Source organism: Zonotrichia albicollis, chromosome 12 (assembly GCF_047830755.1).
Source record: "Zonotrichia albicollis isolate bZonAlb1 chromosome 12, bZonAlb1.hap1, whole genome shotgun sequence".
NCBI classification, from domain to species: domain Eukaryota; kingdom Metazoa; phylum Chordata; class Aves; order Passeriformes; family Passerellidae; genus Zonotrichia; species Zonotrichia albicollis.
The window spans coordinates 5,723,812-5,751,759 of record NC_133830.1 but is presented as its reverse complement, the minus strand read 5'-3'; the positions used below and the strand labels follow the sequence as shown (position 1 = coordinate 5,751,759).

The 27,948-nt window shown below is 45.3% G+C and overlaps 1 protein-coding gene and 1 long non-coding RNA gene across 2 annotated transcripts in view; one reads left to right on the top strand and one right to left on the bottom strand.

Annotated features, from left to right (window-relative positions):
- Nucleotides 1–1,570: 1,570 nt before the first annotated feature.
- Nucleotides 1,571–27,948, bottom strand: part of LRIG1 (leucine rich repeats and immunoglobulin like domains 1) — a 93,738-nt gene continuing 67,360 nt past the window's right edge. The window contains 11 exon segments of the mRNA XM_074550408.1: nucleotides 1,571–5,745; nucleotides 5,953–6,225; nucleotides 7,366–7,512; nucleotides 8,097–8,219; nucleotides 9,484–9,903; nucleotides 11,521–11,802; nucleotides 13,482–13,802; nucleotides 15,721–15,884; nucleotides 17,917–17,988; nucleotides 19,276–19,347; nucleotides 24,243–24,323. Coding sequence (XP_074406509.1) covers nucleotides 5,513–5,745; nucleotides 5,953–6,225; nucleotides 7,366–7,512; nucleotides 8,097–8,219; nucleotides 9,484–9,903; nucleotides 11,521–11,802; nucleotides 13,482–13,802; nucleotides 15,721–15,884; nucleotides 17,917–17,988; nucleotides 19,276–19,347; nucleotides 24,243–24,323 — 2,188 coding nt within the window. The 3' untranslated portion in view covers nucleotides 1,571–5,512.
- LOC141730706 (uncharacterized) lies at nucleotides 9,899–11,653 on the top strand. Its single transcript, XR_012582329.1, has 2 exons — nucleotides 9,899–10,446; nucleotides 10,927–11,653. It is a non-coding gene; the product is annotated as an uncharacterized LOC141730706 (long non-coding RNA).

Sequence of the window (27,948 nt, the reverse complement as noted above, 5' to 3'; positions counted from 1 at the left end):
ATACATATAATATATATTTATTTATATAATAAAACATATATATATAAAATATACTATATTATATATATAATATATATTATATACTATATTATATATAATACAATATATGATATACTGTACTATATATATGATATATATAATATATATTGTTATGTATAAGATATACTATTATATAATATATAAAATATAATATATATAATATATATAATATATTATACATATATAAATATATATTTATATAATACAATAAAACATATTAGCAGTATTTTATATATATATATATACATATATATATACATATATATATATACTGCTATCCATGACAGAGTAGTAAGACTTTCCAGAGGCCAAAACGTAGAAAATAATTGGCACACAAGTAAAACATGCAGAACAAAGGACATAATTCTTTATTTATCTTCAATTAAAATGGGGAATTCAGCCAAGTCCCATATTGTCTGGTTGGTAACACTGCTCATTAGCATGGCTTGGTGTAGCTGTGCTTCCTGCCACTTTGAGGCTGTCTCTTTTATGACATTCTATAAATACATGTATCACATTCAATTTTAGGGGCTGGGAAAGGAGGGAGATTTATTACTCTGTCTCAAAAATCTATCACATTTCCTATTGAAGACCTTTAAACATAGTGAGGGGGTTAGCACTGCAGTTGATGCATTTAATTACTTGAGTTGTAAATAACCATCTTTATGTCATTGGGTCCAAACAGGGCATTTTTTGTTGTTTTTATTTATTATTGCAGAATCAGTTTTTGTCATCACTTTTTTAAAAATTAAAATTAAAAACCCCAACTAAAACCCAGCCAAAAAGTGATTCCCTTTCCTGTGTGCCAGTGGGGCAGCTCTGCACCAAAGGCCAGAGGTACCTGGGAGTGGCAGCAGGACACTGACAGCCCCAGCAGGTGGCCAGGGCTGTTCTGCATGCACCACTTTGCCTAATATGGATGAAAAGGACATTTTTAGTTTTGGGACTGCAGGGAGAAAAAATAGACCAAAAAATGCATGGGTTCCCCTATGACTGTTTGCCTTAAGTTTTGGCAATGTTTTATTTTAAGTTTACAAAATTTGATGTAGCCCATTACTAGGATAAAGTGGGAGAACAACTTAAATTTTACACCAGGCACCAGCCTCTTAAAACCTCTCTGAGTTTTAAAAAATTTTAACTCCTGGATGTGTTAAAGAACTTTGAGTATTCTCAGATAGTCTGCTTTACACCCAAAGTGATCATTTCAAGGTGGAATTAATTTTAATTTTTTAAAAATTTACAGAAGCTAAGATTTTTAGTTAAAGCAGGAATTCAGGCTTATCTCCAAAGCTACCTCTGGAATTTCCACCCAGGGTGGGGTTGGGGTTCGGGAACACCAGAGCTGTTCACAACTGCAGCTGGGTCTGGTGCTGTCCTGGTTTTATTGCACACACACACACACACACACACACACCCCCCTCATCTGTTTTGTTCTCACTGCCAAAATAGGGGGACTTACACATACTAAAACAAGCTGATAAATTGGAAATGTATTTCTTACAAGTTCTGTATTGTATTTTTCCATCCAGCCCCAAATTCCACCCCATCCACATGCCAGGCTGTCAGAGCCTCACTCTGTTCCCCACAATCTCATGGCCCAATTTCAAGAGCAGGTACTTTGGCAGTTAATCTCCATTTTCATGACAGAAAGACAGCAAAGAGATATAGCAATGGATTAGAATTTTATTTAATTTCCAACTGAAACTCCCAAAAGCTCACTCTCAACAGATCAGCTGTAATATTATAAATGAACCTTTATTAAAGACACTTCAATGCCGTTTGTTAGACACTTCAATATCTTACATGTTTTTCAATGTACAACATTGTACCAAATTCTCTAATAAATAAATAAATTTGTACACAAAAGTAATACTTCCTCTTTCACATTGCCTCTTAGAAGCAGCAAATTCACATATTTAGTGGAAGTCATAACATTAGGCAGTTAACTTTATTCAGAACCATTATTTTCAATGTTAACATGGCAAATATGCTTTTGTATCTGCACTGGTGATGACATTCCTGCCAGCAAAACGAGCCCATTGAATCATTCCCATCTCCCCCACGTCCCTGGTTCCATGAGTTGGTTCTGGAGCACTTTTCCCTTCAGCAAAGGGAAAACTCTGCTCGGTTTATAATTTTCTAACATCCATTTCCTCTGCTCTGAATAAACTTGGCACTCAACATAATTCGCCACCTGTCTCAAAGTGCAAACGTGTCAATAGTCAGGGACTGGGACAGACAGGTACTGGTGAATTATGCCTGGCTCCATGCAGGGGCAGCTGCTGCTCCCCCTGACCCCAGGTCCTTCCCTTGCAGGAGATAAGGCTGGGCTGGGTTGGTTGTGATAAACCAAGGGGCAGCTTGCAGCTTTCACTGCCTGAAACCCCCCAGGTGCAGCAGCACTGGGGCAGGTCCCTCAGTGATGGAGCTAAAGTGACCATGAAGTGTTTCTGCCCTTGTCTCTGCTGCTGGTTCTGAACCACAGTCCTGGCAAAGGTGGATCCCCAGACTCAGCCTCACTGGAACTGGTATTTGAGTTGCTCCTGAGGAAAAAGGTAACAGCACCCCCTCCCACCCATGATAAACCTGCCCCCAAGTAGTCATCACCAGAGTTAGCAACCTCATGTTAGCAGAACTCAAATCACAAAGAACTGGGAGTCCTCCATCCACAGGTACCAACAAACACCAACAGAAAGCAACCTTCCTATAAATAAAAAGCGTCATTGTGAAGTCAGAAGTGACAAAGATCTGTTTGACTGAGGTGGGCATTTCTTTATATCCCCCCCCATTAATGGATGAACTTAAAAACCATAAAAATATTTGGGACATTTCCATTTAAAAGTCTGTTCAACCATGAATCCACAGTTTTCCTTATAAAACAAGTATTTCTAACTAGCCCAGAATTGCTACACAAGGCAGCATAACTCACTTGAAGGTGATGTTTTCATATAGAGAGTTTGGCTGTTCAACTACAAAGTGTAATATTGTGATGTAGGGAAAAAAATTATTGGATGAATTAGTGATACAGCTGTCCCCTCAGGAGTACAGTTTAGTTTTGTTGTCAAAACAGCTCTATGGTTTCAAACCCCCACAGAACAGATGTGGGGTTTGGGTGTGAAAATGCATTACACTGGCACAGGTTATTTATTCTGAGCTGGCAAGGCTGGATTGCTGCACACACCTCAGACAGGTAGAGCTGGGTCCCTTTGGGAGGGGAAGGGCTGTGGTGAGGGCTGTGGTGCTCAGAGTGTGCACACATGGCAGGTAAAACCTCTGTGATGACGTGTTTGAGAGGTGCACTGTTGTGAGACCACCCCTGGTTTACTGCACCAGTTATTTATTTTGGTAACAACTTCTTCCCAGTCAAAACAGCCTTTTCCTCTGGTTGTTTTGGGGCTCTGCACTGTTGAAGAGTTATTTAGTGCCTCCTGTGTGGTCCACTCTAAAGTCTCACACAGTCACAGTTCAAATACTAATTTTTATGAAGTTTTGAAAAAAATGGAATTCAAGTTCTTCCACCAACAGGAAAATATCAGGTTGCCATGTAATTGCTCACTGCTTTTTTTCTTTATAAATTTCATTTGACACAATTGAAGAGCTCTGTTATTAAATGTGTTAAGTACAATAAATTTCCAAGGGGAAGGAAATTTGTGCTAAGTAATCCAGTTGAATCACATAAAGTCTTGAGTTGGAAGGGACAGTCACAGGATTAACTAGGTTGGAAGAGACCTTTGAGATGATCAAGTCCAACCTATGACCTAACACCACCTTATCATCTAAACCATGGCTAAGTGCCAGATCCAGTCTTTTTTTAAACACATCCAGGCACGGTGACTCCACCATCTCCCTGGGCAGCCCATTCCAATGTCCAGTCACTTTCTGTGAGGAATATTTTCCTAATGTCCAGCTTAAACTTCCCCTGGCACAGCTTCAGGCTGTATCCTCTAATTCTGTCAGTGGTTGCCTGAGACAAGGCCCTGACCCCCACCTGGCTCCAGCCACATTTCAGGAATTGTAGAGAATGTTAAGCCTGAGCCTTCTTTTCTCCAGGCTGAGGACCCCCAGCTCCCTCAGGTGTTCCTCACAGGGTTTGTGTTCCAAGCCCTTCACCAGCCTTGTTGCGCTCCTCTGGACAAGCTCCAGCATCTCAACGTCCTTCCCAACCTGAGGGGCCAGAGCTGGACACAGCTCTCAAGGTGTGCCCTCACCAGGGCAGAGAACAGGGGCAGAATGAGCTCCCTGCTCCTGCTGGCTCATGTTCAGTCAGGTCTCAACCAGTGCCCCCAGGTCCCTTTGTGAAACCTGGCACTGTCCAGCCACTCTGTGCCCAGCCTCTAACACTGCAGGGGTTGTTGTGGCCATAGTGTAGGACCCAGCACTTGGACTTGTTAAATTTTATGTTGTTGGATTTAGCCCATCTATGCAGCCTGTCCTGACCTTAAAGACGATCTTGTTCCAACCCCCTGTCATGGGCAGGGAGAGCTTTCCTTAGTCCAGGTTGCTCAGAGGTGCATCCAGCCTGAACACCTGCAGGGATGGGACATCTGCAGCTTCTCTGGCAACCTGTACCAGTGCCTCATCACCCTCACAAGGAAGAATTTCAATTTCTTCTGTATCTAACCTAAATTTCCCCTTTTTCAGTTTGAACTCATTACTCCTTGAATTGAGGGCACCAGAAGTGTGTGCAGAACCCCAGGCGGGGCCTCACCTGAGTGGAGCAGAGGAGAATCTGCTGCCCACAATGCTCTGGATGCAGGCCAGATTGGATTTCTGGGCTGTGAGCACCCACGGCCAGGGCATGTCCAGCCTCTGCTCCACCAACACCCCAAATCCCTCTCCACAGGGCTGTTCTGGTCACTTTTCCACCCAACCAGTACCTGGGATTGCCCCAACCCCAGTGCACATGGTGTAAAGGAACTTCCACTGAAAAGAGGGCAATCCCTTTGGACCAGTCTGGCTTTTAAAAGTTTTGTTTATGCATTTAAGGCACCAGAATTATTTCTCTCACAAAGTTTAACAGCAACCTGATACTGAAAACAATATTGCCAAAACTGTAAAATTTCACTCAGTTTTCCATGCACTAAAGATTAAAATAGCCTCTGTAAAAGATATATATATTTTTTTAATATATATATATTTATATATGAAAACTCTTATGTACAATTGTATCAAATACTTTTTCTCTTTACACAATAATCCCTTGCATTTATGTGCTTCATATGCAAGTTGACTTTTGAACACTTCATACTTCTCAGGGAAGTTTTAAACTATGTACAATCAGATGACGCTCGAACAGGAGTTTGTTCCCCATACAAGCTTGTTTCTCATACCTCAGTTGGTTGCCTTTGCCAGGCCATCAGTTCAAGATTCGAGGTAGAAGTAAGTAGCCTATATACTCTGTGCAAAAAAAAAAAAAAATTTAAAAAAGTAATAGTGTGTTTGTTAATTTGCACGTGGCAGTCAGTCTGTGCTCTCAGTCCAGTGACCTGTTGGGCAGCTTGGGCTCATGAGTGGAGTCGTGGGGCTGGGCTGTGCTGTGGCTGGGCAGGAGAGCCTGCTCCACCTCTGCTTCCCCCTGCAGATCCAGTAGTGCTGGGGATATTTCAGGAAGCACGTTCAGTTGCTTCAATGACCCTCCTGCAGGCGAAGCTCTCACCAAATTAAGGTTGTTAAGCTCTGAAGGCTTTGCTGCTGCTTGTGAAGAGCCTGCAAAAGCCCAAAGGAGCAGCATGGTTAGGTGACACTCGGCTGCCAAGCACTCCCACCCTCCATTGGCCCCAACCTTAACAATTCTATCCCTCTGCCCCACCCAACCCCACCAGTGCCATCCCCAGGCTGAGGGGAGCACTGGGGCTGTGTTCCAGCCCTGTGGTGGCCCTGGGATCAGAGGTGACCCGAGAAGGAAGGACGTACCGTGCGCGCCCTCCGGCCGTATCCTGTCGTGGTTGCTGGGGTACAGGGTCCCGTCTGTCTCCACCCTCCTGCCACTGGCAATGCCATTGCAGGGCTGGGCATGAAGAAGGCTGGTGCCTGCACCCCTCTTCCTCTGGTGCTCCCTGCTGCTCAGTGCATTGGGGTGGCTGCTCTCCACAGTCTTTAGGCCCTGGCAGTCCTTGGGGTAGGGGTGGACGCGCTCGCTGTCGGTGCTGCCGCTGCACTCCGTGCACACCACGGGCAGCCCGTAGCCTTGGGGGAGGAAGGGAAAACCAGCAGGGTGAGAGGAGCAGCTGGAAGTGGTCAGCATTGAAGGACACAAATCGTGGAAGGAAAGGGCAGTTCTGTGCAATTCACTGGGGGAATCTCTCACTAAATAACATGGACACTTCATGGTCTTCGCTATTCCACACCCACCATCACTCAAGGTAGTTCCAATTAACAGCTTTAGTTAGTTAGGGATTCATTTTCACTCCAAAGTACTTGTAACTTTCTTTTTATTTAAATAAACTATGCATTTATTTCCTTTTCCTTTCTAATCAGGGTAGAAGTGCAAAGAGGAACTTTACTGTAGCTGTGTTAAAATACCAAGTTATCTTTCTTATTTTTAATATAAGAATTAAGAAATAAATAATTCTTTATTAATTAAGAATTATCTTAATTTTAATATTCTTATTTCCTGTCCTTTACAGGGAGCAGCATCAGCTTGCACTGTTATCTCAAGATATGTTATTAATGGTAGTGATATCATTAGATGAGCAGAATTCAAAGCAGCAAGGAGTTTCTAAATGCTGAAAGTTAATTTCCTTAGTGCACTCAACAACTTTCTATTATTAAACTTCACATTAGTTTCTCCTAGAGAGAAAATTTGTTTCATTGGCTGATTTTCTGTGGCTTTTACAATGCAGTGTGAGAACAGAAAGCACATCCTAAAAATAGAAAAGTATGAGTGGAACACCACAGAAATTGGCAAAGAGCAGAAGCAGGTGTAGTGCCCAAAACAACCTTTAAATTTTGAAAATAAATTTAAAAGCTGAGCTTTGAAGTCAACAGCCCTTTTAAAAGAGCATGAAAAAATTTAACACTTTCAGTTTTGAAAGTGCTCTCATCATTTAAGAATATTTGAAATCAAAATTCTCATCAGCCAGCTGCACAGAATGGCAATTGGGAGCTTTACTCTGTCTCTGACAGTTGCTCAAATTCCAACTATCCAAGCTTGAGAGAGAATCAAAGCAAGCAGGAGAAAGTAAATTTTCTATGCTTGCACCTGAGAACCATTCTGAGCTTTTTTTCTCTGAAGGTAACAATTTCTTGTGTTAATGCTGTCTGACTTGGAGGGTTTTGTGATCTGTACAAACACGAAATGCCTTCCCAGATTAATGGGTTTTGTACCTGTCTTATCTGGAACAAGCATTCCATCAGCCATGTCCTCAGTTTTCCAAGTGTCTTTGTTATAGCTGATACACAGCTTGGGCTGCCTACAACCTACAGCAGGAGCTTCAACATCTGGACACCTTCCAGCATCAGCCTGACACATCCCTGTAACACACAAACCATCTGGGTAAAGATCACAGCCATCTGCTCATGGTTAAATGACTTGTTGGTCTTACTTATACTGGAAAAGGGAAGAAAAATAGAAATGGGGATAAAAGATAATTTTCAGCAAACATTTAACAGAGTAAATGCTGCACAATCTCACAAGGATCTTTGTTCAGAACTCTTAACTTCTCCTTCCTAATGTGCTGTGTTTAAATAGTGTAAAACCCCAACATTTAATTTCAAAGCCTGAAGGCAGGGACAGGCAATGTTAATGCATTTTCTAGTATGATTGTGGGTAACTCTGCTGCCAAAAACAGAATCCAAAATTAGCAAAAAAACAGTCCTTAGGGCCTGACTGAGCAGTTTCTGAGGCAGCCAGCTTGTAGGAACACTTACTCCTGGGAGAGGAGAGCTCTGTGAAGTCAAACACAGATCCCTGCTCTGCATAAATGCAGGAGTTACTTTATAAAGATCTCTCAGATAACTCAGAACAAACACAAACACAGAAGTACTCTGGGCTGAGATTTCTGCCTCCCCTGTCAAGTTCAGAGGCAGCACTGCAGAACAATGACAGCACAGCTCACCGTTGCTGTCCATGTGCCCGTTGGGCTGCTGGGTGTCCACGCCAATGGCCACGTCCTGGCGCTCCGAGAGGGTCCCCTGGGAGGACAAGTAGCTTGGCACATCAGGAGGCACTATAGTCTCATCTGGAGCAATGGCAGAAGGGAAAAGTCAGCTCCCAGCAGGATTTTTCAAACGAAATTCACATTTTCAAGGGGGATTTGGGAGCAGATCTAGAAGCGGTTATTTTCTGTAGGTGCACTAAATATTCCCTTCCCCTCAGAAGCCCCATTCCTGATTTTTCAAAGCTTAAAGCTGTGGGAGAGAGTGCTGATAAAGGCACTTTGAGTGTTTGCATGTGGCATGGTCAGTACATGGAGTAGAGTGGGTGGAGTAGAACTATTTATTCAGAATAAGTAAATCCTTCTCTTTCCCCTGAAATTCAGTCTGTCCTTTGACTTTTACTTCTGCCTCCTGAAGTCAGGAGTAAAAGCATCATGTAGAACAGGGTGTTTGATTCTCTTAGGCAGGAAATAAGTCTTAAGCCTCTTGGCTTTCTCCATTTTCTATCAGGCAATTTCAGTTTCCCTTTGCCACACAAAACCAAGTGAAACTCAATTATATCAGGCACAAACTCCTGGATTTTGAGGACAAAAAAAAGGAGTTATAAAAGAATCCCACTAATACATCACACTGCTAATAGGCTATCCAAGACTTCCTACCTAGCCCATGTCTTTAAAAATCCTTTTGTACTCTATCTAAAGCTAAGGAAGGCTGGAAATTCCAAGCAGGCTGGGAAAGTCTTAGGCTGGTTCTTCCTTACTTCTGTTTTGTTCAGAGGCTGCATAAGGAGGGCAGGAGATTTTATTCTCACTGCAACATCTATTTCAGCACCAAATTATCCCCTATGAGTATCAGGAGAAAGCAGTGAGTGCTAATTCTTCCTCTAAAAAGTAACAGATACCTCCATCATCGGGGGGGGGGGAGTATCTGTTATAGTCAACATGGAAAAAGGGATTCCAGCTTTCCAGCTTCTAAGCATAATTTTTCAAGTTTTGACTTTGAAGTCTTTGAAAATATAGATTTCCAAAAATCAAGACAGGTTCCCAGCATCACGAACATCATCCACACTGTCTCAAAAGTTATCATCTATGGTCATGGAAAACCAAAGTAGCAAAGCAATGGCTGGAACTACAGCCAAGTGGAAAAGACCCTCCTGAAGAGCAAGCCAAGGGGAGAAATGCAGCTCTGAACATGCTTCAGCAGGAAGTGGGAGCTGGTTCCAGCCCTGGGAGCCAGGAGAAGCTGCAGTTCCAGGGGACTGTGGGGCTCCCTGCCGAGCTGGCTCAGCCTCAGTGGGATCTCTGCCAGCACAAAAGGTTAGAGGGGACCTGAGGCCACTGCAGCTACCTGTGTTGGTGACACTGTACTCCTCACTCTTCTTCCTGGTCTGGTAGATGATGCAGACCCAGACAAGGGAGGTGAGCACGATGCTGCAGACCACGGCGATGGTGATGATGCCCACGGTGGTGCGGTCCTTGCGGCAGCCCAGCGCCTGCAGGATGCTGACGTGGCTGTGCGCGCGCTCCGTGCCCAGCGTGTTGGACATCTCGCACGTGTACTTCCCTGCGTCCTCCAGCACCACGTTCCTGACAATCAGCAGCTGGTTGCCCGAGGTGAAGTGGTGCCTTTCTGTCACCACCAGGGGCTGGTCACCTTTCAGCCAGGTGATGCGGGGCGGGGGGCTGCCCGTGGCTTTGCACTGGAGAGCCACGGTCTCGCCGACAGACACCACGTGGTCTTCCAGGGGATGGAGCAGGGATGGTGTCTCTGCGGGAGAACAAACACAGAAATTGATTTTTAGGGATGGTGTGTAGGAGTGATGGGGGTAGGACGGGCAGGACAGACGGAGATCAGAGATCTCTGAAGCCAGGTCATGGAACTGGTGGTTTACTGCAAAGGGCCTGGGTGCAGGGCCCTGCTCAGAGCTGCCAGCCACAGCTTGGAGCAGGCCCAAGAGAAGAGAGGGGTGGAGAGAATGAGAGGGTAAGAGAGGGAGTAAAAATGGTAAGAGAGTGAGGTTCCCATTACAATACAATAAACTTTCTTCTGTGTTGAATATTCTAATTCTCACTTACCAATCTAGTACAATATACAAATCCTACAGCATTTACATACAGCCTATAAGAATCATTACATTACCATACTGTGTTACATTTTAAACCCTAAAAACTCCTCTTTGGACTCTTTCTGCTAAGCTGTAGGGTCTGCTCTGAGCCTTGGACCTGTCTGCAAGCAGAGGGTGTTGTTTCATCAAAAGGGGATTACCTTCAGCTGTCCATGCCATTGTTTTCCAGTTGTACAGTAACTGAGGTATCTCAAAGCCTGCTTTCATTTCAATCTCACTTATAGTTTCTATATTCTCAAAATCTTTTGCCAGACAATCATATTTATAAGGCTTTCCTGTCTCATCTTCCCCAACAATGGTGTAACAACTGTCCCTAAAATCCCTGTCAGATTTAACAGCACTGAAAGTTCCTCATGTTCCTGCAGACACAGCAAGGCATGAAGCAAGCACATGCTCAGGAATACAGCAGACACAACACACCACAACAGATCTAACAACCACAGCCAAGCTTTCACTTGCCACAACCAACTGGTGTTGGGTTTTCCCAACAAGAAACTTCTGAGGACATACACCAACAGCTGAAACATGAATTATTTCACAGAGCAAGAGAGATGAAGTGCAATTTCCTTTTCAAGTCATTTTCCCAGACAGGAAATAGGCTGGTTGGAGGGGCTTTCTTGGCACAAGAGGAGATGCAACTTACAGCTCCTTCTCTTACTTTACAGGTATTTTTCATTAGTGAACTACAGTGTGAAAGAATGAAACAAGACTAAGCAGACCATTTGACTCTGCCTCTCTTTCATCTGCAAGTGGTAAAGAGCTTGAATGGCCATCCCTCCCTGTTCCCACTTGCACTCAGCCTCCTGGAGCACTGGTGATGCCTTTTTGGGACTACTTAAAAACAGAGGCCAGACAAAATTAAGGGAATAAAAGCAGTTATATTCATTGAAGGGCCTTCAGGTTCATTTAGGGCAGATGAAGCGCATCCAGGGACTACATCCAAAAATGGATGATGGGTCACAGGTTTTCACACTTTTATCAGTTTGCATATTGGGGGTTAATCTTCCAATTACAGCTTCAGGTAATGAAGCCATTTACCCTAAGTTTGCTTCCTCCCCCATGACTTTTTGTTTCCATCTCTCTAGGCCTGAGACAGTGAAGCGTCCTTGATTCAGGCCTAGAGAGGAATTGCTTTGTCTGACCAAAATGGAAGAACAGTAACACTCTATATGGAGTTTAGAGCCATACACTAAAAGAACTGCTGGATTACAACCACATGAAAAAATTACAAACACACAAAAGCCCAAAGGCATCCTTACCCAGCACGGTGAGGGTGGCGTTGGCCAGCACGGAGCCCGCCGAGTTCTGCGCCGTGCAGCTGTAGACGCCCATGTCCTCCACCTTGACGTCGGTGATGAAGAAGACGTCGTCGTCGGGCATGACGTGCATGCGGCGCTCGCGGGCCGCGGGGAAGTCGGTGCCGCCGTCCTTCTGCCAGGCGATCTGCGGCGCGGGGTGGCCCTCGGCCGCGCACTCCAGCCGCGCCGTCGTGCCCGTCCGGCTCGTGATGTCGTGGGGGGTTTTGATAAATGATGGCAGCACTGATAGAGGAAAAAGAAGAAAAGAGTGTGAGTGGTTCTGTGGGGAAACATCGTCTTCTGGGCGGTTCTGTTCTTCCCACAGAGGCCCTCGGCCACACACTCCAGCTGCATCGTCGTGCCTGTCCGGCTCGTGGTGTCGTGGGGAGTCTTGATAAATGATGGAAGCAATGATAGAGGAAAAGCAAAAAAAGGCTGTGAGTGATTCTGTGGGGAAACATCATCGTCTGGGTGGTTCTGTTTTCCTTCCCACAGAGGGATTAAGGTGGCCCTCAGCCATGCACTGTGATAGTGCTCACAGGGGTCTTAGGATGAGGCAAGAGATGAGGATCTGACTCCATGTTTCAGAAGGCTTGATTTATTATTTTATGATATATATTATATTAAAACTAGACTAAAAGAATAGAAGAAAAGATTTCATGACAAGGTAAGCTAAAAACAGAAAAAGAAGAAGAATGATAAAAAAAGTTTGTGTCTCGGACAGAGAGTCTTAGCCAGTTGACTGTGATTGGCCATTAATTAGAAACAACTAACATGGGCCAATCAAAGATTTACCTGTTGCATTCTACAACAGCAGATAATCATTGTTTACATGTTGTTCCTGAGGCTTCTCAGGAGAGAAAATCCTAAAGAAAGGATTTTTCAGAAAATATCGAGGCTACGGCACACTCCAGCCACACCGTCGTGCCCATCCAGGTCATGATGTCATGGGGGGTTTTGATAAATGATGGAAGCACTGATAAAAGGGAAAGCAAGAAATGAGTATGAGTGGTTCTGTGGGGAAACATAGTCTTCTGGGCGGTTCTGTTCTTCCCACAGAGGGATTAAGGTGACAGTTACCCATGGGCAGGAGGATGGCTCTGAACTGCTGGGGACTGACCCCGTGTTACTACAGAACACACCTGTCCGTAGAGTCCATGACACCCCCAACTCAGATCATTAGAGCTGGGATTAAAGCTAATTTTCTTCTGTGAAAACAATTTGTTATCTCTCCTACAGAGAACTTCCAACTGCTACTTCTCTCTTCTTTGCACCCTTTCATATTTTCGTTTTCATTGGGCAAAGAATCTACCTGAGCAGCCAAAGAGCAGCAGCTCAAGCTGCTAAGAACATGCAGAAGTGCTTGGCTGGATGGCATCCAACACAAAATGGTGTGTGCTACTCACAAGGCACTTCCCAGCATCCACTGAGATACAAACAGCTGCTGTGCAGAAGTTAAGAGCTCACCATCAGGAACAGATCCTTGGGAGCAAGGAATTGTCTCTGGAAAAATCCCTTCGCCCAGGATTTTTCTCCTGGGAAGCAGGGATACAATTCTTATCTCACTTGCTTCTCCTGTGTTTTGCTCGTGTGTGGAATGTGTTTGGAGATTGTTTACCCACAGGTGATTGTTCCATTGGTTTCTGGTGTGAATTGTTTTGACTCAATATCCAATCAGTGCCAAGACTGGAGAGAACCATGAGTTTTTATTATTGTCTTTTTACAATTATGTAAGTATCCTTTCTGTATTCTTTAGTATAGCTTAGTATAGCATTCTTTAATATATCATAGCATCATAAAATAATAAGAACATGGAGTCAGATTCCTCATTCCTCCCTTCCTCGGGGCGCCCCATAAATAGAGCAGAATTGTACCACAATTCAGGCTGAGGAGAAGAAGAGGAGGAAGCAGCTCCCACTCACCATTGACAGTGAGCCTGGCCTTGTTGGAGTAGGTGGAGCCGAAGTGGTTGGTGATGACGCACTGGTAGCGGCCCTCGTGCGCGAAGGTGACGTGCCGCAGGTGCAGGATGGTGGTGCACTCCATCACCTCCCCGTCCTTGGCGCGCACGTGCGCGAAGTTCTCGATCTCGGCGTTGTGCAGCATCTCGTTGTCCTTCTTCCAGGCAAACACCATGGGGGAGCTGCTGCTGCTGGCTGCCAGGCAGGTGAAGCGGATGTCCTTGCCCAGCACAGCCACCGTCGTCTCGGGCTGGATGATGATCTGGGGCTTGGGGAAATCGTCTGGGAGGAAAGAGCAGCAAGAAACAATCAGTGCTGGGCTCTGAGGGGAGGCTGGAGCAAGCCAAGAGGTGAAATGAGAAATAAGGACTGCTCTGTAGAGCAGGTGTGCCACACACAGCCCCACTGAGTTGTTGGTTTACATGGGACTGTTGTTCCTCTGGTTCCTTCAGCAGGCTGAGATGATCACTGACTAACCTCAGACACCAACAAGACACCCAGCTCCTTCACCAAGTGAATCTGAGAAAGATACTATGCTCTGAAGAAGATATTCAGACCATATTCAGGTTGTCCTTCTTTGTACAATCCATGCATGAAGAGCACAACTGAACTTTAAACCTCACCTCCAGACCTCTACTGGCATGAAGTAGGAGGGGAGAGGGCACTTAAAAGGCTGCAAGTGTCACTTCCAGGGAAAATCGCTCCCAAGAGGTTTTACTGAGGTGGGGTTGGTCTCTTCTCCCAGGCAATGGCCTCAAGTTGTGCCAGAAGAGGTTTACATGAGGTAACAGGAAACCTTTCTTCCCCAAAAAGGCTGTCAGACACCAGAATGAGCTGCCCAGGGACCAGGGAGGTGGTGGAGTCACCATCCCTGGAGGTATTTAAATCATGTGTCAATGTGGCACTCAGGGCCCTGGTTTAGTGGTGTGTTTGGCTGCAGGAAGTTAACAGTAAGTAAGTTAAAGTTAAAAGTTCTTAGAAGTCTTTTCCAGCCTAAAGGACTCCATGACTCTCAAAGCAGAAGCAGCTGTATTTGCCTGTCACCTGACCAGGGTGGAAAGCTTTGCACACTCTCTCTCTGCCCTGAAGACTGTTGGTTTTAGCAAAGATCCAAGCAGATTCATTTATTAGGTTTCTACAAATGGTGTAATTTAATATTTGACTAAGGTTTAATTAAACAGCCAGGCCTCTGGAACCAGGACTACTAGAGCCTGGAGGACTTGGCAGGCAGCAGGGAGCAAAGCTGCTTTTGCTTTGTGATGTTGCTGTGGGGATGGAGCTTTCAGGATCTCTCCTTCCAGATGAGCACAGCAGGGCTCCCTCCCAGCCTGCTCAGACAGAGGCCACCTAGGCAGAGGGTGTCACTGGGGGCTCAGGAGGGACCCTGGAACAAAGCTCCTGCTCCCTGTTCAGTGCAAGTCATGCATTCGGCTCAGTTAAATACTGTTTGCAAAAGCTCATTTTTCCTTCCAACAGCCATGTGCAGCTCCACCCAGGATCCTCACTGGTTGGCTCCACTGCACAGGGTTTGGCTCCCAAACCAGGCCTTTCTTTCCCCCAAAACCTGGATGCCTGAGCAGCACTGATTTGGCCTCTTCTGATCATTTAAATTTCTTTATGAGAAAGGTAGTAGATGTTTATGTGTGCTGGTATTAAGTAAAGCTGCTTTGAAACCATAGCTCAGGTGCAGAGTGAGCTGCAGTATTTGGGTGGGCCTTACTGGCCCCAAAGAAGCAGCTGTGATGGAGGGATTCCCCTCTGGCTTTTGTTTTTAACTCTTTGTTGTCTCCAAGAGGGAGAAGAGATGGGTGAAGAACACAAATCCACAGAAGAGATCAGAATACTGCAGAAGGAAAAAAATTACAGCTGCAGGCTTGATACTATCAAACTGAGAGGACTGGGGAAGTTTCTGTGCAGCCCCATCTGGAAATGGAACAGCCCTTAGTCCCTTTTGATTTAATACTCAGGGAGCCCTGTAAGGAATACTCTGGATGCAAGCAAGGCACTGTGTGGTTTTAGTGGGAAATAAATTGTAGCCAATGACAAATTTTTTAAATGCAGGCTTGGGCTTCCTTTGATCCCACTGAATAACAAAACAAAACAGAAACCCTCTCATAATAACATGCTGGTACTCAAAGAAAATGTTTCCCAAGTGACTCCCACCCTTCACACAACCTCAAAACACACAGGCAAGACTTACCACACACGAAACTCTCTGGCTGGATGGCAAAAATGCTCTTGCTTTTCAGTGACTCAGGATGGGCACAGGTGGCCACCACAAAGGACTGCAGCTCCTTCTCCACCAGCCACTGGGGCAGCCACTTGAGCTGGCAGTCACAGAGGAAGCTGTCACTGTTAATGTGCCTGCAGGGAAACAAAACCAACACCAGCCTGCTGTCAGTCCTGCATGGAGGGAAGGCTGGGAAACTCACAGCCCTTTCATGTTAAACACAGGTGGAAGGATCAGAAAGGACTGCAGGGATGTCCTCGAGGCACTGAAGGTGTTACAGGCATGACACAAATAGAGAAACCCCCTCCTGCACTGCAGTGACACTCTGCAGCTCCTTGTAATTATTAACCAGCCCCCAGAGTGATCCTCAGGAACACACAAGACACATCAATGAGCTCCTGCTCTGCCCCTCTGGGGTTTGAGCCCTTGGTGGGGACCAAATTCAGCACTTGGCTGCTGACCAGAGAGAGAGTGAACACCCAGCTCCCACTGAAAGGCTTTGAGTTCCCTCCATGGCAAAGCAGTCAGCAGAGAGACCCTGCCTTCCATAAGGTGACCCTGGAGTTGTATTTACTGATTAAAAGGAGCAGCAGAGGAGAAATGACCAAAGATATTTGTGCAGACCCCACAGGAACAGTACCTAGTCTGGAAAACAAAACACACAAATATTTCTCAGCATCCCGAGTTCCACCCCAGTTGTAGGATTCTGTAATTCTCTGATCAATCTAGGAAAAGAGGTGTGAAAAAGGGGCAAAGAAAATGGAAGCTTTGGGATTAATGTGGGCTCTTTTTAATATTCTGGGCCAAATTATGGATCAGCATAGCTCTAAGGCCAGTGAAGAATTGTAAATTTACACAAACAGGGCTTTCATACTTTGGTGTGGTTTGTAAAACTCAATCTGATCCTTGGAATTGAATGTGAGGATGCCTCAGAGACTGGGAAATGCCCCAGAGAGAGCTCCTGCCCTGTAATCCTACAAGCTGTGCAAGAGCAGGGTATCAAGAGCACAGAGAATCCCAACTCCAGCACTGCACTACAAGATGTGAATCTCCTGCTAATTTTCTACCCAATACCTCAGGAAATCCTGAAGTCTGAAATTAGCAGGGAAGGTAAAGAGGGAAAATTGACTGGAGAGGGAGGGAATATAGGGATTTGATTTTTCAAAGCTGTCCACTCTGCAGTTTTAGAAAGATGTGTAGCCTCTAACATATGAAGGCATAAAACCCACCTGGGTACTTGGGACAGGTCAGGAGATCCTGACCTGGACAAGGAGCACAATGCATTCTGCATGTAAATGTCCTCTATCTGAACTTCTCCCTTTTATAAACATTCCTTCACAATATCTGGGATCTCACTATCTCTCACTAATAAGATCAATCCTTCATCTCAATTTTGTTTCAAGTGCCAGTGCAGAAGATAAAGTTTTTAATCACATAACAGACACACAGTGTTTATCTTCTTCACTCCCAGTCACTGGTATCGGGTGTCACTGCCAGCAGTGACCATCTGATTCCCATTTCCAATGTCAGGAGCAAGAACCTGTACCTGCCCAAATACCAAATAAATGATTCTGTGTTCCACAGACACTGCACTACTCTGGGGCATAGCAACACACTGACAGTGGATTAAATATTTATGGGGAAGAGGAGAAAAGGAAACCAGGCAAGACTGGAAACAGTGTCTGATAACAGTGCAGAGCCCCAGGCTGGAGCACAAGCAGCAGCTCTGATAACACATCTGTATTTTTACACCAGAAGGCTGAATGACAAGTGGATGCAGTTCAAATGGTGCTTATCACTGCAGTATCAGTCCTGTGTGTGAACCCTAAACACAGGAACAGCAAGGGAGCACACAGGCCACTGGGAATTAAATCCATGGTGCTGTGAGCAGGAGAGCTGGCTAACAGGAGCAGGGCTGGACTTCCTGAATGGAGATGGATAATTGCACAGGCACAAACCTGCTGCAAGAACCTGTCCCTGTGATCTAATTTCACTCACTATTACATGCAATGACAGCTCCTGATGTGTAAAAATACCCCCCAGAGGAGGATGCAGGGGAGGGGGAAATGCCTGAGTGGCAATGTGGGTAACAGCAGTGCTGCTCTGAGGTGCAGGGCCAGGAGGATCCCTCCTGCCTGGGTGGGTGTGAGCAGGACAATCACTTACAGCTGCTTCAGGCTCCTCATCCTGGCAAAGGCATCGGCTTGGATGGAGCGGATGGCGTTGTCCCCCAGGTTCCTGCAGGCACAACCACAGGCAGGGTCAACAGAGGAGATGCCATGGCTGGGACACAGCCTCTCACACTGATTTAAGCAATGACTCCAGTAAAAGGTGGTTTGGTAGCTCCTTGTTGAGGCCTTCAGCACTTACATAGAAATGTTCCTCAAAACACCTTTGTATTATTAAAGCATTGCTGAACAATAGCCAGCCAACAAAAATTACACTTAACTGAATCACTAAGACATTCCATACCCCATCTTCTCACTGCACTTTCTCAGTCTGAGCTACCTCCATCATCCATAGCTCAGAAATTCCTCAGCCCCCTCAATAACCAAAGATAGTCAGGAATGTGGTACCCCAGGCTAGACCTTCAGCAAACATAAAAGAAAGCAAATACATGCACTAAGCAGCATCTGAGGAATTATTTGAAAATTACTTGGAGAGGATACTGTTTGGTTTAAAAAAACATCCCAGTGTTTCCAAAGGAAGGGGTTAAAATCTTTCCTCACAACTATCGCTAATTAAAAAAATAATTTGTTCTCTGAAAAAGCACAGTGTCATATTTAGGGCTGAAGTTTACTAAGTGACATGTAGGGCAGATGAGCACTGCCTAAAGAGGACAATCTCAGGAGAGCATTAAGGACACCTTTATTTGGGAATGTACTCCCAGCCAGGCAGCCCAAACCTTTCAGTGTGCTCTCAATGGCCATAACATTTCATACAATCAACAGCCAATAAAACATGTAGAGCACAGTCACATATACTTTAACTTGTCTTAATCCAAGAAAGGAGGTTATTCATGAATCACTGCTGGAGTCATCAGCCTTGGGACACAGAAAAAAAATTACACAGAGGCAGCCAAAATTCACTTCTTGCAAATGGCTCTAAGGGGGTTGTGCTGAATGGGGATGTTGAGTGGGGATGCATCAAACCCAGTTATCTGTAACATGTGGCACTGCCAGAGCCTGGTTTAGGAGGGAGTTGGGGCAAAGGAGGAGAGAGTGCTGTGCCTGCACCAGCCCCTTTTCATTGCTAACAGCCTGCAAAGCAGCAATGTGCAAGTCAAGGTGATACTCTCAAGAAATTAAGAGCATGCAAATTTCCCATATGTTCTATAACTTTGTTCCTGGCACAAAAAAAGGCCAAAGTTGAGGTGGACTTATAATGAGAAGGAAGCAGGTGGCCCCCACAAATGGACTGGCTTCTCAGTTTACAAAGACACTATTAAATTGCTAGCAGATTTCTCAAGCAGCTCCTTTTGGCAGACCCCCCTTCCCAAACTCTGAGGCATGGTGGGTTACTCACAGGTGCTCCAGAGCCTCCAACCCTGAGAACGCTTTCTTGGCCACCGACTTGATCTTGTTTCCAAACAGAGTTCTGCAGTTTCCAAACATCCAGTGCCAGATAAACAGAAAGAAAATGGGGAGAGGGGGGCAGAAAAAAAGACAAAAAAAAAAGGAACACAATTAGTGTGGCTTTATCTGATATACACACTCAGTGTAAGTCCCAGGAAATCTGAACTGCACAGAGATTAAGAGGGCTGAAGCACACTCACTTTCCTGCTCCTGAAATGAAATCCTTTTATCTGTATTTGAATTTAATAGTGATGACAGCACAGAAGGGAATGTGCCATATCATGTAAAAAGGCAGGTTTGCTCCTGTGCTTGGGAACCAGCTTGCTGAGTAACAGAAGGTCCCCTCTGTTCTTCACAGGCTGGCTGTGGACAGGATTAAGTGCAGTGACAGCTTAACAAGGTATTGGTTTCTCCCCACAAACTTTTCATTTCTGACTTCTTCCCAGACAGGAAGAAGAGTGGCGATTTATCCCCTGGTGCTTGGCCTAGCAGCCATCAGCACTCAGAGCTGAGGGCTGCCCTGGGCTGCACACTCACACAGCAGCTGACTGCAGGCACTGCTCATTCCTCATTGTTAAATACAACACCAAGGCAACAGCATGCAACAGATCATAGCCAAGGGACAATTTCAAGGAGCAAAAGGCAGATCAGGTAATGTGCAGAGCTGAGGAATGGGTTTGTGTGCATCTGTGACCAGAGAGCATTCCTCTGAATCAGCAGTGGCATGAGGAGGCTATCATCCAGCTGGAGAGATCCCAGCCCAGCTGCCATCTCCAGAGCAACAGTTCTCCATAAATATTGACCAGGGTTTGTGCCAAATGGACAGTCCCCTCACCTGTTTTAATAAAACATCAACCAGTGTCATCAATGAGGAACTGCTTCCTTCCCCAGGCTCCCCCCAAGGTTCATCCTCCAGGTGCCTCTGTTATCACCACGTGGTGTCCAGGGCAAGCCATCCCCACACCTCAGGTGGAAAAAGGGCACATCTGGTGCTGCATTTGGTTTTGAGTTTTCATTCAAAAGCTACCCTTCAGTACAGGGTGTGAAAGCCATTTTTGCACCCCAAAAAGACTTACAGCTATGATGGCCCCACTGCTTGCTCACTGACCAGGGAAAGGAGTTCAAGATGGAGCTTGTGCAGCCATTCCACGAGCAAACACATTTCCAAGAACTTGTCAAGGCTTTCCACAAAGCACTTTTCAAATGTCAGGATAATTTGGTTACATATTGGCTCCAGGAAAGCCCAGTCTCAAATACCCCCAGCACCAAAGGATGTGTGCAGTCATCTGTGCCATCATTTGGTAAAAGGGATGCTGCATTAATGAAGGCTTTGAGAAATCCATTAGAATGATTAATACAGTAAATAATTTACTATATGTAAACTCTGGTCAAATAGCTGCATCCACACACACTGATTTCTGCAGCCATATTCCTAATAAATGTGCTTTAAGGACAAGGTAAGGATAAAATCAGGACTAAAGGAAATGGCCTCAAGCTGTGCCAGGGTTTAGATTAGACTTTAGGAAAAATTTCTTCAGAAAAAAGGGTTGTAAGCATTGAACAGACTGTCCAGGGAAATGGCAGAGTCACCATCCTTGGAATTGTTCAAAAACATGTGGATGTGGCACTTCAGGACATGGTGATGGTGCTAGGTTAATGGCTGGACTTGATGATCCTAAAGACCTTTTCCAACTTTTATGATTCTAATGGAAGTTAGATGGGCAACTGCTGCTGGTGAAAAAAAATTAAATTAAAAAAATTACGCTGAACTTGGGTTTGATAGCTGCAGACTTCTATTACTGTTCAGTGGGTTTTGGTCTTTGAAAATTGGAGATTCTGCTGATACCTGTTTAGTTATCTGTGCAGAGATAAGGAGTGCAGAGATAAGGAGTGCATCTGGGGAAGGGAATACACAGCTACAGCACTTGTGAAGGCTCACACAGCTCCATGCCTGGACATGAGAAATACCTAACACACACAACAAGTCAGGCCTCAGCATACTCATTACTCCTTGCAACTAATTTCAATTAAGTGCCTCTACAAATCCCAGAGTTTGAACCTGGAGGCCCCCATCAAAGGGCTGTGAAGGCTGGAATGCGAAGGCAGCAGAACACAGCCACAGTTACCCATCCCACTGCTGCCTGAACCTCCTCCAGGGGCACAGCCCAGCACAAGCTCTCCTGGAGACTGCACCAGGGTAATTATATTCCAAGCACACAATTCACAGCAGCCTTTTCTCCTCCAGCCAGTTTTGCACCTGCAGGAAGATCTCGCTGAGTGAGCCATCAAAAACTGGTTACATTTAGCAGCTTGAATAATTAGGAACCTCCTTGCTCCACAGTGATTCCACCGGTGCTTTTTATGCTCCAGTGCTTCTCAACTCCCTTTCTTCAAGCAACATTTTAATTTAGGCCTGAGCCCTCCATCCTGGAGAGTTCATATATAATTCAGGGAAGGCTAAAGTGACTGGCCTCTCCATCTCTGTTTAACACCTTCATGTCAGCGAACAACCCTCTCTGTGCTAAATCCTTTCAGAGGCTAATCTGTGCCAGATCAAAGGGGAAGGGCTTTTAAGGCAATCTCCACAGAGCTGAGGTGATTATTAATTCATTGGAAGGTCTCCTCTGAAGTGCCCATTTATTTTTTGTATGCTAATGCATTTAAAGAGGCTGACGGTTTAAACACAGGTCCTAAATCACACAGTGAAATGTTTGCTGAAAGGGCTGATCTTTTATTTACAAAAAAATCCTGATACTCACTTCAGCCTTAGAAATCACCAGTTTGGGATTTATGTGCTGATAAGCTAAAAGAGTTCTGAGGAGATCCCTTTAGAAGTGATAATTCACAAGTATTTTCAAACTGTCTCAAAAATAAATAATAATAAAATAATTTCATGTTCTGAGTGTTTTTTAGTTTTACATGCTGGCTGACAGTGAACAATCCCAGCAAGCTGCTGTCCCTCAGCAGGTAATTAAACCACTCCTGCCTGCCCCAAACCAACCTGATCCACATGCTCAGAAAAGTGCTGCAATCCCCTGCACAAACCCTCCCTGCACACATCCCTCAGCCAGCCTCAGAGCTGGCCTGAGTCCATGAGCAGTGACAGGCATCAGTCAACAGAGGAAATAAAGACATAAACCAAACTCCCTTAGGCTTGCACAAGCCCTCAGCGCATCCTTGGCTAACAGCAGCCCAAAGCAGCCACGCTCTGGAGGTGTTCCATGTGCTGGGTGATGAACATCACACCAGGCCAGGGCATTTCACAGGGGACAGCCATAGCTGCTGTGCCCAGAGCTGCCAGCACACAACCCCACAGGCTGCCCTGCTCCCCTCCTTCCTGCTCCTGCTCCTTGCTGCTCCTCCTGGCCTCTGCCTGACCCCCACAGCTCATCAGGCCTCACTGCTCCTGCTTTCCAAGGCAATCCTTCTGCTGAGCTCTTTCTTTCCATGCTGTCTCCTCTGGACTTTTCACCACTCTCCTGTTACCTGCACCCAGCATTTCTAACATATCCCAGTCACTGGGGACCATTAGTTTTGCTTCCATATCAGTGGCCCTGTTGGAGGGATGCACCACCAGGACAGCTCTCTGCTCCTTTCCTTCTCTCCCTGTCAAAGCAGCACTACAGACTCATAATCCTTAGAGCCTGCAAACCCCACTGGACAGAGTCTCTGCTCCCATCACCCTTCCAGCTGCTCACATGCTCTCACTGATTTCTTCAGACAAACCAAACACTTCAGTCAGGCAGCCAAGAATTCTTCTACCCACCACATCTGCTCCTCTGCCTCTTTTCTGGCAGCCATGGGAAGATTCCCTGACTCTGCATGCACAGCAGTTCTTACTCACTTCTCTCTCACCCCCACACTGCCTCTGCTTCCCTGCCTGGCTCCCCCTGTCCTTAAATCCTCCTCTGCCTTCTGCCCCACTTTCCTTGCAGCTGCAGCTTGGTCCCCTCAGCAGCAATGAAATGCCCTCTCTGTCTGTGATTGCAGATTTGTCCCCTCTGAGCACTGCATCCCCACAACCCCTGCCTGTCCCTCTGCCCCAGGAGTCTCTGATGAGAGCGTGACAGTGTCCCTCCTCCTGCCAGGATTCATTGCAGCCATCTGCTCTGCATCGAGGTGCTTTTACTGCACCTCTGGCTGTGCCATGCCAGCAGCACAGACAGCGGCACGGGGGGGCACTGGGAACTTCAACAAAGGCAAGAGGTAATGATTAGAGACTCTTGATTTGTCACAAGCCATCAGAGGCTCCTCTGACAGGGCTGATTTATCTCCCCCTGTTTCAAATGGGACAGGGATTGCAGAGAGCAATGTGAAAATCCTGGCCAAGGCCAGGCAAGCCATAAACATTTGCAAGGCGCATGCTTGCCTCGGGAGCCTTTTTATCTCCTCAAGAGCCTGAGCCCCATGGTGCCTTTTATTGTCACTGCACATGGAACTGAGCCCAAAAGATCACTCTCAGAAAGAGTATCCCACAGAAAGGAATCCTGTTTCAATCCTCTGCTGCAGCAGGAAGTGGGGAGATTTTTCTCTTCTGTTTATTGTTATTTGCTGCATCAATCAGTGCCTGGCTGCACACTGCAAGGGGTCGGTTTTGTTGCTTGTTTGCTTTTAGAAGTGAGGAATGGTTGTGCTGAGTTTTATACGTGAAAAGAGCCGAAATTCCTCTCTGTGTCTGAACTGCAGTGTGGCACTGTCTGCTCACCATTTTGAAAGGGAATAATTAATTGCCTCATACCTGTTTAAAAACCACATTTGCACTCTTGCAGTGAGCCTGCAAAACTACCACAGCTCAGATTTTCTGCTGATTTTTGTCTTGTTCCAAGGTGAGGCAGGCTGCATAAAAAGGGACAGACCCAACCCCACACAGGCACACACCAGAACTGGCCTGCAGAATCCAAACCTAGGGATACTCACAGCTTGCTCAGGTTTTCCAGGCCTGTGAAAGCTCCATTGGTATCTTCTATTGTGCCTGAGATGTCGTTGTGGTCCAGCTCCCTGGGGAGAGCACAAGAGAGAGCTCAGAATCAGCACCTCAGTCCCAATGTCACTGTTACAAACAAGTGGAGGAAGCTATGTTTTAGAAGGCTAATTTATTATTTTATCATCTATATGATATTAAAGAATACTGAGCCACATGAGAGCTTCCCATTTTCTCCTGACAGTTACCAGAAAATGCAGAGTCACACAGCAAAGCAGCACCAATCACTTCTCCTGCCCTGGAATGGTGCATTCCAGACAGAGCGTGTTCCTAGCTGAAACCCCCTGAGACAGAAAAGGTTTCTGTCCTTTTCCAGTTCTGCACATCCAAACAGGAGGAAAGTGAAAATAAAGTGCCAAAATAAAACTGAAATAAACAGTTGTCCTTAAATGCTGCTACCATGAAATAAGATCACTTTGGGTATTCCAGTGTATACATGTATTTGTCTATAGCTGAATCTTAGGAAGATGATTTGGTGTATTTTCTACAAAGCTGCATTTTTTCTGGCAATGAACTTGAAAACTCAATAAAGGAAAGTGCCAGCATCACTACACCAGCCTAACTCTGTATAAGCATTTGAAAAAAAACCAAGAGAATTCCTTTTTCAGAGTTAGCTTCTTTTGGCTTTCAAATTGACCATCAATTACAAGAGTCAAAGAGGTCTGAAGAAAAACAAGCACACAGAACAAACACAGAGATCCACAAAAGCTGTTTGAACAGACTGTTTAGAAATCCTTCCCTCCCAGCTTTTGAATCCAGCTAGCAATGAATACCCAGCAACACAGACAGAAATTCATCATTTCCAATGTTAAGTAAAAAGAATGAAAAACTAAATAGGCTTTGTTGGTTTTGTTACATCACTCTGATTTAAAACCTGGCAAAACACAGCACCAAAGCAAACTTCACCATGCAGATAACCCCTGAGCCCTCAGGTACTCCTTTCACACCTTTTGAAGATGATTATCAGAACATTTCCAGATAAAAAAATATTAAGACCAAATAAAGAAAAACCAAGTCCCCTTGCATTTTGCAACACTCCAGACACAGGCAGCACAGTGTGGCTTCTGGGCAGCACTAATACACAGTAACTCACAGGAAGGGAAAACAAATTTAAAAGAGCCCAGTTTCAATATGGGAATGGTTTCCCTCAGCTGCCTCAGTCTTTGCTCCTTTCTCTGCTTTAGGGTGAACCAAAGATGTGAAGGGAGATGGCCAAAAGCCACAATTCCTGTTTCTCAGCTGGCTAAAGCCTGAGACCTGAATCTCACATAGCTGGAGAGCCCTGGCCTCAGCCAGCACCACTGTGGGTGTCAGGGTGATCTGTGGGGTGCTCTGTGCCAAAGGCATGGACAAAATGGGGGCACACAGGATGCTGTGGTGGCCAAAGAGATGGGTCCAGGAGAATGCTTTGATGTGCTGGCATTTCCAGCACCATCCTAGTGGGACAGGAGCAAATCCATCCTCCTGGAGCTCAGTTTCTGCATTTTCCCTAGGCTTGCCAAGCCAATGTCTCTTGTTCTGTTTGTTTTTTTAAGGGTAAATCCCTTCTCAGACATTTCTCCTCTTCAGTTTCACCATGGGCTACTGGTCTTTGGAGCAGCAAAGCCTTTCCCATGGCAGAGGCAGACAAGTGGGAACAGCCTGTAGGAGCTCTGACACACACTTTTATTAATTGACTGCCACACATTGTGCTTTCTTGAAAAAGGGAAAGAAAATGGTATTGCTTGTTCATCCAGTGGCAACTCAAAGGTTTAGTGTTAGAAAGGAGGAATAAAAAACCTTTTTAACAAATGAGTGAAAATAGAGAGAGGGAGAAAAAAAGAGTGGGGTATTTTGGCCCAGCTCTCTTTGTATCCCAGCCCCTCTCCCAGCCCCTGTTGCCAATTTCCTATTCTTTCTGGCTGGCTGAGCCTGAATGCTCGCAGCCTTGTTAATCATTGTGCTCAGAGGTCTCCGGGCCTGACCTCCATTTGAATAGCTCCACATTTCAGCAGTTTCACACCCACCAAAGGCTCCCCAACAATAGCCCATAATTAAAGCATGCTCAGCTCTTTTTCACCAGGTGCAGGACCCAATAGGCCTTTCTCTTTATTAAATTAGAGCTCGCTCACACACTCCACCTCCCCCCCTCTGCCCTGGACATAAAAGAGGCTCCACATTCAGTGCAGAGCAAAGAGAAGGAGCAGTTTCCTTTCCCCTCCATTTTTCTTTGGAAACCTTTAGTTCCGGTCCTGACAGCTGCCTCAGAGAGGTCCCTGCTCAATGCCCAAGGCCTGAAAGGCTTTGGCTTAAGTTTAAAAAAATCAAACAAAACCCAAACTCACTTTCCAGTCACTTCCTTCACTATGAACTTCAATAAAGAAAAGAGTAAGATGCAAAAAAGTACTGTAAAAAGGGAAGATTTTTCTGTTCCCATTTCCTTTTAATGACTCAGGCCACAATGGGCTTCTCAAGAGGAATAAAAGTATCAAAGTGTGTTTTTTTCCTTTGGAAGGAAGAACTAAATCAGTTTGCTGAACCCAAGCAGCCTGGGAACGTGTCTGGTGCTGTCACAAGGGCTGTGAGAACTCTGTGCTGTGCCAGATAAAGGTGCTGAGCCTGCAGCTCCCAGGGAGAGGAGACAGCAGCCCTGCAGGTTCCAGTGAGGAGACAGAACACAGCAATGGAACTGCATCCCCCATCTCCTGATGCTCATAAGACAAGTCCAGATGTATTTCAGTCTCACACAGCTCTCACAGTGCAATGCTACAATGCTACAACTGTGTCACCATCACATTTCTGAAAATTCTCCTCCTGGGAAGCTGAGAAGCCTCAGAGAAAAATGGAAACAATATTTATCTGATTGCTTCTCCTGTGTTTTGCTGCTTTAGAATGTGTTTAGATATTCTTTACCAACAGGTAATTGTTTCATTGGTTTCATGTGAATTGTTTTGACTCAATGGCCAATTATGGCCAAGCTGTGTCAGGACTCTGGAAGGAGTCACAAGTTTTCATTATTATCTTTTTAGCATTCTGTCTGTATCCTTTCTCTGTTCTTTAGTACAGTTTAGTACAGTATTCTTTAATATAATGTAGAACATAAAATAATAAATTAGCCTTCTAAGAACATGGAATCAAATTCATCATTCCTTCCTCCTTCCTTCCCTCATCAGGGGTCACACAAATACAACACAACTGCACCCCACAGGAGGCCACACTGATCTGTCTCATGGGCTCTACTGCTCCTAAAACCTTACAAGTTGCTATTTGGATTAGGCAAGCTCATTTCCAGTATCACATTTCCAGGTATTTTATTGTGTCAGTGGTTTTAAAATAAAAGTCTGTGGTAAATGGCCACAGCCAGCACTGGATGGATAATTTCTGTAATTCAGTATTAGGGCACACGAAACTTTGCCCTTGGCAACTTTTTTTTTTTTCCCCAGTTTCCTATGAAAATCAGAGCACAGAATGTTTCATGGGCTCAACTGCATGAAAGATTTCTGCTTATTTGCATGGTACCTGCAAAAGCTTCTTGTTTCTATGACAGGACTGAAGGCTGGGTGAAGCTTCATGTGTTGTTACTCTTCTGGTACAGTCAAATCTCAAGCCCAACCTTTACATTTCTTTGTTTTGCCATCGTTTTTTTCCTTAACATCATCTTAC